The sequence below is a fragment of the Phyllostomus discolor genome, chromosome 2, assembly GCF_004126475.2.
Source record: "Phyllostomus discolor isolate MPI-MPIP mPhyDis1 chromosome 2, mPhyDis1.pri.v3, whole genome shotgun sequence".
In the NCBI taxonomy this organism is placed as follows: domain Eukaryota; kingdom Metazoa; phylum Chordata; class Mammalia; order Chiroptera; family Phyllostomidae; genus Phyllostomus; species Phyllostomus discolor.
Genome location: NC_040904.2, coordinates 173,877,473 through 173,890,121, shown reverse-complemented (window position 1 = coordinate 173,890,121; position 12,649 = coordinate 173,877,473). Strand labels below are relative to the sequence as shown.

Genomic DNA, 12,649 nt, shown 5'->3' with positions numbered 1-12,649 from the left:
TTCTGTAATTGTGAACATTGAGATTCATAATATAAGATTTTTTATTGAGGATGAAATGAGATAACACAAAAATATTTTATGAAGTCTAAAACTCTGGGCAATATTTGTACTATTTTGAACTGTTTTCTGTTAAATACAGAAAACAACCGGGGAGGAACCACCTAAAATGTAGTGGCTCTCTGACAGCACATCGCATCTTCGTGTCCCCTGCCGCAGCAGAAAAGATGGAGAAAAATCCTCCTACCCTAGGATATACTAAAGATCGTTTCACCCTGTGATATTGTCATGTTATCTATCTAGTTGAATTACAATTTTAACCATTGTTACTTTTTTCTAGTTGTTCATTCTTTTGTTAGTTCAGTATTCATCCATTCCATCCACACTTCTGTCCATCCACACTTCTGTCCATCCACTGAACAAACTCTCTGCTTTGTTAGACAGTTTCTAGATACATACTCATACACCCATCTACTTTCCATATGTACAAGATAAGGACCTATTTATGAGGATTCGACTGGATTGTAGGTATATAGAAAAGACATGTCCTTGTACTTAAATAGTTACATTTAGAATTTAGTGTCAGGAACACACTAATCAATACAATTTTATATTTACTGAGATCTGTAATAATATAGCTATACTAGTCAGGGAAAGGGAATGATCAGTCTGTTTTGACAGGTCAGGGAAGAATTTCACAGGAGCTGACATTCAAGTTAAGCCTCAAAGACTAACTAACAGTTTGCCAATGCAGATGGGGCCTGTGGTAGCCAATCTGTTTGCAAAATATGTAAAATGCCAGATGTCCTGGGCTGAAATATTGGTATTTAAAAATGCTTATCATTTTCCTTTATTTTTAAGGGGGAGGGATATGTGGATTTTTTTTTTCCTCAGAACTTGACTGGTTTGTGTTGATGAAAAGATAAATATTTGAGCATATTGCCACTAAAATTTATTTTAACACCTTAAGTTCTATAACTCTAGGTATAGATAGCTAACAATTTCTCTAATATTCTTGACAATAAGTATTTCATTGCAACATTGTAAGGTTACAGATATGATGATATTTCTTTCAGAAATTAAGATGTTTTGTGTGTGTGGGCACCATAAAATTCTGTAAAGAACAAGACAAAACTGAAATTAAAATTTAAAACAGAAATAAACATTAGTCATGATCTTTTATTATCAAGTAAAAAATGTAATGTAGCCAAACGTAAGTGAAATACCAAAGTCAGTTGCCTATTCAGTTTTGATTAGAAAAGAATATGAAATAATTGCCAACACTCTAGCTTCTTTTTCAAAATGGTGTTAATCTTTTACATACATTAAAAACTAATAGGGTTGCCTTGCATGTTAAAAAGAGAAAAATGAATGCTAGTGACATTCTTTTTCCCTCCTAGGTTTTCTTCTGCAGCTTTCAATGATTCCAACATCATAGCCGTGGTGGTAGACACAGCTGTCTACATTGCGAAGAAAAATAGCCCAGTTGTGGAAGTGTGGGATAAGAAAACTGATAAACTGTGTGAACTAATAGACTGTGTGCACTTTTTAAGGTAAATTCATTATTTATTTTTTCTAAATTTTATTTTATTGTTGGAAGTACACAACACAAGGTCTACTATCTTAAAATTTTAAGTGTAAAAGGTATTATTGGAGACTCCAGACCCAATGTCATAGGTTCTTTATTTTATGCCTGTAAGAGCTGTCTTTATACTTCAAATTGCATAGATGGGGCAAATATGACTTATTTTTCTTCCTTTCTACCTCTAAATAGAAAGTGAACAGAAAAAAAAAAACAAACCCAGAAACAAAATTCGTGCTTTTCAGCATCCTCTCTTGGTATCCAGCAAATTTCATTTTAGAAAAATAATTAAAAAAGAACATAATATTTATGGCTTCTTCAAGGTATTACAAAGAATATTCTCTAATGAAAAAATAGTACATTTTTAATAGTGACCATACTGTATTCATTGCTGGCTGTACATCTAGTAGTATTACTGTATTTGTATTACTAATTATAATTCGACTGTGGGTCCAAAAATACAGTGTTCCAATGGTAAAAGGTCACAGAATATAAAAATATGGGGGAGAAATTTACCTCACCAACCAATGCACTAAGGGGGAGGACCACACTGCAGCCCAAGAGCCCAGGCCTTAGCCTGATACCGCAGGCGGGCCAGAGCACATGTCTGACTTGACCTTTAGCATGTCCTTTGTGTGCTACTGCTCAGACATAGGACCCTTGCCAACATTGCTGGCTAGCCATTTGTTGTTTTGTTTCATTTTTACTATATACATTGGTGGTACTCTGGAGAACATTTAGATGACATGATATACATAAAAGGAGACTTTAAAGTTTACTTTCCTAGAGTCTTCTTACAGTTTTCTCTGCATGGTGAGGATATTTATGCACAGAAGGGCTAACAGTTCTGCTTGCTAAAGGGACTCTTACTGCCCGATGTTCCAAAATTATTTGGACTCTTTTGTTTGTGATACCTCATTTTTATGATGACCCATTCATTAGCTCAGGGAAAGTATTAGTTGTTTATATTGATATTTTTTGCATATAAATTATTATAATTTTATTTTCCTTTGAAGTTTTTATACTTCATGGAAAACTTTGGAAACTGTTTTTCCTTCATTTGGGGAAAATTTATTCTTTTTTTAATGGAATTTTGTTTTTAACTATTGTATTCATTTTATTTATTTTTATTTTCTTGATGTTAAAGGGCTAGTGTGTTATGTTTGATAATTTATGCTTCAAGTAGAGAAATGTGGCCCTTTGGCATTCTATATAAAGCAAAATTAATTTTGTACAATTTTAATGGTATACAATGTCCACTTGCATGTATTCATAATTTAAAATATTATATATATATGCCGTGGCTGGTGTGGCCCAGTTGGTTGGGGCATCATCCTGTAAAACAAAAGGTCACACACAGGTTTGATTCCTGGTCAGAGCATACGCCTACATTGTAGGTTCAGTTCCCAGTCAGGTTGGACAAGCAATCAGTGTTTCTCTTTTATATCCATGTTTCTCTCCCTCTCTCTTTTTCTTTTCTTCCCTTCCCCGTCTCTCTCAAAATAAAAAATCAATAAGCATACTCTGAAGTGAGGATAAAAAGATCAAAAAATAAAATATATTTGTGTATGCATATATATATAGAGAGAGAGAAGGGCACACATCTGTTTTTAACTTAATTGTTGAAAAAACCATGAATGCCTGCTTTCTTTATGGTTTTAGGGAGGACATGGTAAAAGCAAACAAAGACTCAAAACAAAGTATGTATTATTCTGGGAGAGTGAAAACTCTCTGCCTCCAGAAGAACACAGCTCTCTGGATCGGGACTGGAGGAGGCTCAGTGTTACTCCTGGATCTCTCGACTCGCCGACTGATACGTACGATTCACAACTTTTATGATTCCGTCAGAGTCATGATGCCAGCGCAGTTAGGCAAGTTTCTTTCCACTAGATTTTTCTTGTTCTCTGAGATGATAAAATCTGTAAATGTGATTTTGATTTAAGTTTTCTCCTCACTTTCCAATGTCATTTGAAATCTTAGAAGTTCACATAATGAAGTATAGGACTGGAGGGATGGGCTGTGTGGGGAGTGGTGAGGTGTAAATGCAGACAACTGTAATTGAACAACAATAACATAATTTTTAAAGAGCAAAAAAAGTGGAGAAAGTATATGTTGTCTGTCCCATAAGAGAAGCAGATTATTGCAGGAGCACACAAACACAGGTTTTATTTCTTTTTTCTTCATACCTAAGGTAAAAACGGAAAATATATAATGTTGAGTATTTTTTACTTTCTGACCAAAGAAATTAAAGCAAATCCTTATTTTAAATATACTTTATGCTTCCCACCTTTGTTAAAGAATTCTATTTGACTATAAATAAAAAAATATAAATAAATAAAATCTTAAAAAAAATGCCCTGGCTGGTGTAGCTCAGTGGATTGAGTGTGAGCCTGCAAACCAAAAGGTTGCCGGTTCAATTTCCCAGTCAGAGCACATGCCTGGGTTGTAGGCCAGGTCCCTAGAGAAGGCCACCTGAGAGGCAAGCACGCATTGATGTTTCTCTGCCTCTGTTTCTCCCTCCCTTCTCTCTATAAATAAAAATATATAAATAAATAAAATCTTTAAAAAAAGAATTCTATTTGGTTTTTCATTCTACAAACAAATTTATATTCTTGGAACAAGGTATGCTGAAATCCACAATCCACAGATATTGACAAAATGTGCTGTATTACTCAAGTGTTTATCTTTCCATTCTCCTACTTATCTATTTAAATATGATGAAATCATATGGTACATGAAATGTATTTTCTACATAGATAATCACATTTCATTGTCTACTTTTGATTAATTACTTGGTTTAAAATAATAGTATTAGCATACATACAAAGTTGATTACAGAATTAACACTATGGGGTTAAGTTCTACCAAAGTAGAATTTATGTAGCTTTAACAAATAAATAATAAAACGTTTGATAGGGTGAAGAAAATAGTAAATTCTTTTACAAGAATATATTAAGGAGGGACAAGTGTTTCTCCCCACCCTCACCCATTTTCCATACATGGGTATCAGTTGCCCAGAGTTAGAATCAGGTGCTTGTACTGACTGGTTGGTAACCATCAGGATGCACGTCCACATGAGCAGGGTAGGTGGTCTGCAGTGACTTGTCTCTCTAGTCTTGTTCTGCCAAGGTTGCTAGATTCTCTAATTTAAATGTCTGTCCTTTGGGAACCATGAGGTTGTTCATTGCTGACATTATAGTGAGATTTAGTAGGTTTTATTGACTTTTTAAAATAAAGATACATTTAAACATAATTTATAAGACAGAGCATGACCTGGCTTCACCCACCTCTCTAGCCTCCGTCATTTGCCACATTGTTCCCAGCACTTTCTGTCTAGTCATGTTCAACCCCTCTTAAATACCATGCTTCGTCCTGCCTGAGGGTTTTGCATGTGCTGTTTGTCTTCTGCTTAGCTAACTCAGTTACTCATTAGTAACTGATCTCATTAGAACATAAAGTCCATATGGATTGAATTTGCACATGTTTTTTCACCCTTTTATTCCCAGGGCCTACCTTAGGCCTAGCATGTAGAGGACCTTGATGGATACTTGTTGAATAAGAATGACTTGAGAAAAAAGTATGGTTTTGTGGAAGAGCATCCGTCTATCCATCCAGATGCTTCTCATTGGACCAGTGCCTTATAATATTCAAAGTACTTTCACACACATAATCTCATATAACTTTGGGTGGAGGGGTAATGTATAAATATTAAACCCATTTAGCATAAAGATTAAGCTCTTTTCTCAGGTTCACATAATTAATAAGAATCACAGCAAGGAGGAGATCACAAATTTTCTAACTTTAAAAAATTTCTGGTCTTCTTGGAGAGTTTTCTATTCATTACAATTAGGTGTCTCTGAAAAGATAAAATGTAAATTAAATTCCAAGGTTTTGTGTCTCAAAATGTGAAGAGTACTTTTTTAAGTCCAACTTACTATATTGTTTTAACAGGAAACTTTTTTTTTCTTATAAAGGAAACCTTAAAAATGCCATGTTGGTTTTGGGGTATTCCCGGAAAAGTACTGAAGGTATGCAACACCAGAAAGGTAATGTTTACTAGGATACCACATCCCAAACATAGTGCAATGATATGTATGGATGATTATAACATATTATGTGTTTTATACATTTATAGTAAATATTACATACATATGCTATAAAACTTTAAATGCTTAACTGGTAGCCTCTTTATAGTGCAAATAATTTAGACATAAACCTTCAAAATTAAGTTTTAGTCATTTATGAGTGTTAAGCATTTTCTTCTGACAAAGTAGAGCTATCAACCATTATAAAATAAGAACTAGTCCAAGTTTAAACTAAATGTGGATATTTTTTTCTTGCATCTTACCTATCCATACAATGCCCAATTTTGAACAATGTTTGAAAAGTTTTTATTTCTTCCAGAAAGTGAACTGTTAGGTTACTAAAGACCCATGTACGTTTTTGAAATTTAGTAGTAAGTTTTACACTTTTTAAAAAATATTTTCTAAATGTAATTTCTTATGAAAGGCAGTAATTTATTACATTATTTGTTGTATATTTATATTTACATATTTGTCCAAAGCAACTAAATATAAAATTAAATTAAAATAAAAATACCTTATGGTAGATCTTTGAGACATGATTTTATTTTTTTATTTTTTTAGAATTACAGTCTTTCTTGTCTATTTGGGACATGAATCTTCCACATGAAGTGCAAAATTTAGAAAAACATATTGAAGTGAGAAAAGAATTAGCTGAAAAAATGAGAAGAATATCTGTTGATTAAGAAGGATATCACAAATCTTTGTCTTTGATTGGGAAAATTATTTTCCTCTCCAGTAAATACTTGCTTTAAAAATGTTTACATATGAAAAGGGTATCGTCACTCTCTGAAAAAGCTCATGTGTATAGAAGGAATATTTATATGTTTTATTTTAAATATAAATATTGTATAAATAATTACCATTGAAGTATATTTTAAAGAACTATTTAAAATGTAACATTATATTTCCTATATGTCCTAATTAATTTTGTGGCTTAGGTAATGACAGGAAATCGAAAAACTACTTGATTACAGTACTCATACTAAAATTTACAGTGTATGAATTTTTGTTTTGTAATCCATAATGAAGGTAAACTTTTTATATTCTGTGTTTAAACAAGTCTATTGCTTGATTACTTTCCAGATTTTCAGCAAAGTAGATTTAAAATATTAGGACTGTTTCCCATATAACATATTCCTTTTTAGACTGCTTTTAAATGCAGTTATCAAACATGCTTGTAAATAGTCAATGAACTTATGCTAATAAAACCCTTTGTTGTGACGGGTGTCCAATGTGTTGCTGCTGCAAACAATGCATCTCACAGCCTTTCTCCATCTAAACGGAAATGCCATGAAACCGTCAACCATGCTGACGAGAAAACATCACATACTGTCAAAGCCCTCCTATCCAGGAAAGACACAGCCACTCTGCCTTTTCTTATTTTGCAACTCTGTCTTGGCATATGGATACCCTGGAGTTTGATAATCGTTGTAAATGCAATGTTCAGTCCTGCAAGTGATAGTGTCACGTTTTTATTTTGATTCTCAGTGCTAAGCCACGCCCCTAGCTGCTTGTTCCTGTCTCTGATCTTCTGTGCTCTAATGTTTCTACTCATCTTTTTTCTCAGTTTTCGACCTTGCAAATCCTACATCATTCAGGTAGAAACCCTGTTTTCAGAATTGTAGACTTCTACAATTTCTACCTAGACCACGGGGCCAAAACACTCTTTAGTTTACTGAAGAAGCAAGAAGCTTTAGCTATGATGGATACTTCCTAACCTAGTCTTCTAATTACACCTAAATTGTTTAAATATTTCACTGTGGTAGGAGAATCAGGGGCACATATCTAGGTAACAATTTGTCGTTTCTGCTTTAAGGCAATTTCATTGGGCCTGGCCAGTATTTATCATTTCAGACACTCCCTACGATTGGATTACTAGTCTGTTATGTTCAGAACTGACTGGTATTTTATTATATGAAGACTTCAGATTTGTTTATATTAAGGGTAATTAAATTATATTTTTATATTTTATTTTGTATTGGTTTCAAAGGTACAGCTTAGTGGTTAAACAGTCATATACTTTATGAAGTGTTCCCTCTGATATTGCCAGTACTCCAACTGGCCCATCCATAGTTATTGTGATATTACTGACTATATTTCCTGTATTCTTGACTATATTTCCTACGCTCTACTTACTTTCCCTTGACTATTTTGTAATTACCAATTTGTGTGTTTTTACCCAGTGTAGGGTAATCAAATTCTTAACCTGAAAGATCCTTTACTTTTCAGATACCTATGTTTTAATTTGTTACGTAGTTTTAAAATGTCAGAAATGGTGGAGCTGTTTGTTCCTGTGATAATTTCTCATTGTAACTTTGTATTTATATGCAGTTTTTTTTACAAAAGACAATTATGGAAAAATATGTAAATGAACATTGTATTTAAATGAAATAAACATTTTTAAAGCATGTTTGTGAATTTTAAACATTTATGATAATGTTTTATTTTTTCACATGTAAATTGTAACCCATTCATATGAAACTTTGCATTAATCTGTGTATGGGACATTAAGCAGGGGTGTCCACCCTCTGATGTCTGTGTGCCACACTGGAAGAAGAAGAATTGTCTTGGGCCACACTTTAAATACTTTACGACATGTGATCACAAAAAAATCTTATAATATTTTAAGTTAATTTATGATCTTGTGTTGGGCCACATTCACACCCATCGTGGGCTGCATGCAGCCTGTGGGCTGCAGGCTGGGAACCCCTGCTTAGGAAGTGTTAACTCAAGTTTTCTTTTTGAGGTTTTATTCAGTTTTCTATAATACAACTAGTTTTCAACAACCCAGGATAAAACATGATGGGTGCGATATATTCTATTTTAAGTTCTCATTAAGTATTTCTTAAAAATAATTGTTTACTCTTAAATACTGAAACACAAAGTAAGACTTCATAACAACCAATTTATAGTAATTTAAAAATTATCCTGATTAGAGCCTTAAAATAAGCTCTTAGTTATTATCAAAATATGAGTATAAACATTTATCTTAGAAAATATTCTTACAGGGAAGTTTTACATTTGAAAAAAGAAGAGGAGCCCTTCTTGATCTAATTCTGGCAGGTGCTATTGATTACATGTGAAATATTCTAGCTAAAATGCAACATATTTTTTATCAACACAGTAAGACAGATATTGATGAAATACAGCAGAAGCAGCAGAAAAGATTGTGAACATACAAATGTTTCGATACTGAGAAGAGATAAAGTCAGAAACCCTTGGGACTTCTCAGCTTGATGAAATCCATCACTGTAGACAGCTTAACACATGACCTGGAAAATGAAACTTTTCATGGAGACTCATCAGCAATACAGTAAAATCTTAAACCATAATAACTCAGGAGAAAACGAAATCCTCATTCTCTATTTTGCTTAGTTTCCCAGTCTGGTTGCCATCATTTCCAATAACAATTCAGAACCTGACTGCTTATAAGTGCGTAAATACTTGACTATTTCTGACTCCTAAAGGCATTCAGAGGGTTCCTAGTATCTTTGCTTTCAAGCAGGAAGCAGGAAGCACGAGACGCAAGGCCTGCCCTCTGAGCACTGTGTGAATGGTGAGCAGAAGCATGCTTCCCCTTCTGCACTGTCCTCCCCCTTCTGTGCTGTCCTCCCCCTGCCCTTGGGGGAGGCTCAGCCTAAGACACAGGCTAGGGTGAGGGAAGGAGTGTCAGCATCTGGTCATGGGGGCTGCTGCTTGGCTTCCATGAGAATCTGCTGTCCCATGGCAACCAGGGCCTTGGAAAACTAACATAGGGTACCTACTGTGTATCACTCTGGGCTGAGCTTCACCAACATTTACTCATCGGAACACTCCGGGGACGGTGTTACTATCCTCATTTAGTTATAAAAATACCACCCAGTATGATAGTGTGTTAGGAGTGTCACAGAAGGTAGACAATGCAGCTACCTGACTGGAGAACAGAGAATCTGGGAGGATCACAGACACACACAGCAGAGCCATTCAGAGTTGACTTAAGCATTTGAGGCAGAAGAATAACGTATGCACTTACCTTGGGGTATGAGCTTTCAAAACATCAAATATTGGAATTTGTGACAACATCCCATACCTAGAGGAGGTGCATCTAGTGTCTACAGTGAAAAGGTAATTTACCATCGTGGAATCCCTGTGGAGGAAATGTTTTGCAAACTGATCCTCTAATGTGTCAGTGTTTTGTTTTCCTGTTATACATGGTACAGTGCGGATGAGGCATATGTCACAGTAATTAGGCAACTGCGGACAGGACTTGTAAGCAAAAGAAGAATTTCTATTCATAAGATACTTAGATTTCTGCTGCCCATTACCATATGTGTACATCTTTGTTAAAACATTGAATCAGAAGATCTTTGCTAAAGACAGATCGATTACAACATTGTTATTTTGTTTTAAGTAACTGTTTCTAGGCAGAGTATAAATTTCTTAATATGCTTCAGGGTGTGGATTTCTTTGATGAGACAGTGCAACTTAGAATAAACAAAGGATGCCTAAACATCTAAAAATAACTTGTACATTCAAATGAAAAGTATTCCTTAATAAAGTTGCATTTGGATGTTCTGCGTTTATTTCATCAATGCTGCCATTATTATTCAATTATTAAAACATACCTTAAGAGTCACTTTAAAAAAAGAGTACATAAAAAAAGAAAACATTACAAAAAAAAAAAGAAGAAACCCACATTTAGAACTGGAAAGACTTTGGCCTGCCTTTCAGACCCAGCATTGACTAGGTTAGTGACCCGGCACTAGTTGCCCACGTGGCCAAAGAACCAGTTTCCTGATCTATAAAATGGCAAGAGTCTTGTCTCCACCCTCTACAGGGATGAGGATAAAATGAGATCATGCCCATTAAATTATGCAATTGATTCCTGGGCAAATCACATGCCAGGAAGAATTAGCTAGGAAAAGGGCAAAGATTTTTGGATTTTGATAAATATTATATGTATTGTCATTTCTAGAGCAATCATTAAAAGAATATGTAGAGTACAGCTGACCTTGAACAACACGGAGGTTAGGGGTGCCAACCACTGTGCAGTCAAAAACTTGAGTGTAACTTTGGATTGTGCAGTAAGCCCTTCACATCTGTGGATACAAGCCTGCGTACAAAGGGCTGACTCTATTTATAGAAAAAAATCCACTTATAAGTGGAATCTATGCAGTCCAAGCTAGTTGATGAGAATAAAAGTCATAGAATATTTTTAATTCAGATGAAAGCAAAAAATGAGTGAAATAGAAACAGAAAAAAATAGATAAAAATATAAGTATAAAATTAACATTAGTTCTTACATTAAATGTAAATGAAATCAGTGATACAATTAAGACAATTTTTCAGGTGATAAACAATTAAAAATCTATCTGTATGCTATGAGATACATTTAAATTTTAAGAAAACGTAGATGTTGAAAATGATAGAAATGCACACAAACCTACATGCACACACATGCACAAGTAATGAATAAAATAAAGTGAAACCCAGAGAACTGTATTAATATGAGACAAAATAGACTTTAAGGTAAACATCATTACCAGAAATAAACAGGATCCTTTTTCCAGGCCCAAGGCAGGCACCCCAAAATATCCTGCAATGGCATATTGATTACTTTGAATTAAAATTACTTGACAAACAGCTGGTGCCAGATGGGAACCTTAACTCTCCCTTGTGTCCTTGATGCAGGAAATAAATCTCCCCTGTGACAGGTGTGCTCTCTGCACCTGGAAGACACCCCCTTATTGCCAGAGCTAAACAACTCAGAGCTGCAAAGTCTGTATAATTAAATCTTACTGCCTTTCTCCTAATTTTCTATTTTGTTCAATTCCTTGCTAAGGAATACCCAAACCTTACTAGATTCTTTTCTAGTGAGCACTAACTTTTTTTGTTGTCATGTCAATTTTTCATGAATTTATTGTTTCTTTGTCTAGAAAGTATAAAAAGGTGTCTGGTTTGATCATTCCTTTGAGTATCATTTTACCATCTGAGTATCGTATTGTGATTATCCTGTGCACACATATTAAGTTGTTTTTTTCTTGTTAATCTAGTCTTGTCTCAATTTTATTATTTTATTACTAGTACAGCCATAGAACTAAAGATGGGTAGAAGTGGGGAATTCTCCTCTTTCCTGAGGACCTTATAATGACAAAACATTTATTTTACCATGAAGATATAACTTTTAAATTTATATGTACAATATGCATTTGAATTTATATAATCACATATTCTCAAATATATAAAGTATAAGTAAGCAAAACTGCCAAGAGTAATTAGACATGTCAGAATGAGAGGTTTTAACACACCTCTGTCAGTAACGGATGGGAGTTCCGACTAGACAGAAGAACCAATGGGTGAGGACAGGGGACTGACCAATACAATGAACAACACAGATGTGATGGACATAAAAACATTGCCACTATTTTTACTATATGTGTTTTTTAACCACACAAAGGACATTGACAAAAACTGACCATGAACTGGCCCGTAGTCATTTATGTAATTATTTAATGTTGAAGTGCTGAACTCATAAAAGTGTATTCTCTCACCAGAATGCAATTAAGATAAAAAGTGATTAGAAAAAGGTGTCATGGCTTGGGTTCTCTGGTAAGCCGATTCCGGGATACAAATTTGTCTGCAGGAAGTTTGCTGGGGAAGGCTCTCTGGACCCACACACGTGGGGAAGGAAGGAAGCAGGATAGGGCAGAGGGAGGTGCTGATTGGTGTCACAGACATAACAGGGCCACTGTTTGTGTCATGAAAAAACTTGGAAGCTGCCATAGCCTTCAGAATTGCCCTAGGTTGGGGTGAGAAGCCCAGGCCTTTTTACCTACGTAGACCACTCCTAGGAACTGGGAAGCCCGAAGAAGGCAGAATGACCTGGGCATGACAACACTTTCAGCACAGGCATCTCTAGGAGCTGGCTGTAAGCTAAGGGGACAACCTTCCCAGCAACCAGGGGGATGTGTCCTTCAGTTCTTGGTGGAACTGAGCAGCATCTAGA

General features: G+C 34.9%; 1 protein-coding gene across 2 annotated transcripts in view; it reads left to right on the top strand.

Annotated features, from left to right (window-relative positions):
• The window catches only part of LRRK2 (leucine rich repeat kinase 2), a 134,463-nt gene extending 126,571 nt beyond the window's left edge, over positions 1-7,892 (top strand). The window contains exons 48-51 of one of the 2 annotated variants that reach the window (XM_028532277.2): positions 1,398-1,550; positions 3,242-3,450; positions 5,554-5,625; positions 6,226-7,892. In XM_028532277.2, coding sequence (XP_028388078.1) covers positions 1,398-1,550; positions 3,242-3,450; positions 5,554-5,625; positions 6,226-6,347 — 556 coding nt within the window. In that variant the 3' untranslated portion in view covers positions 6,348-7,892. The remainder of the gene's footprint in view (positions 1-1,397; positions 1,551-3,241; positions 3,451-5,553; positions 5,626-6,225) is intronic. The other variant, XM_036019172.1, reaches the window with a different exon arrangement.
• Positions 7,893-12,649: the final 4,757 nt, after the last annotated feature.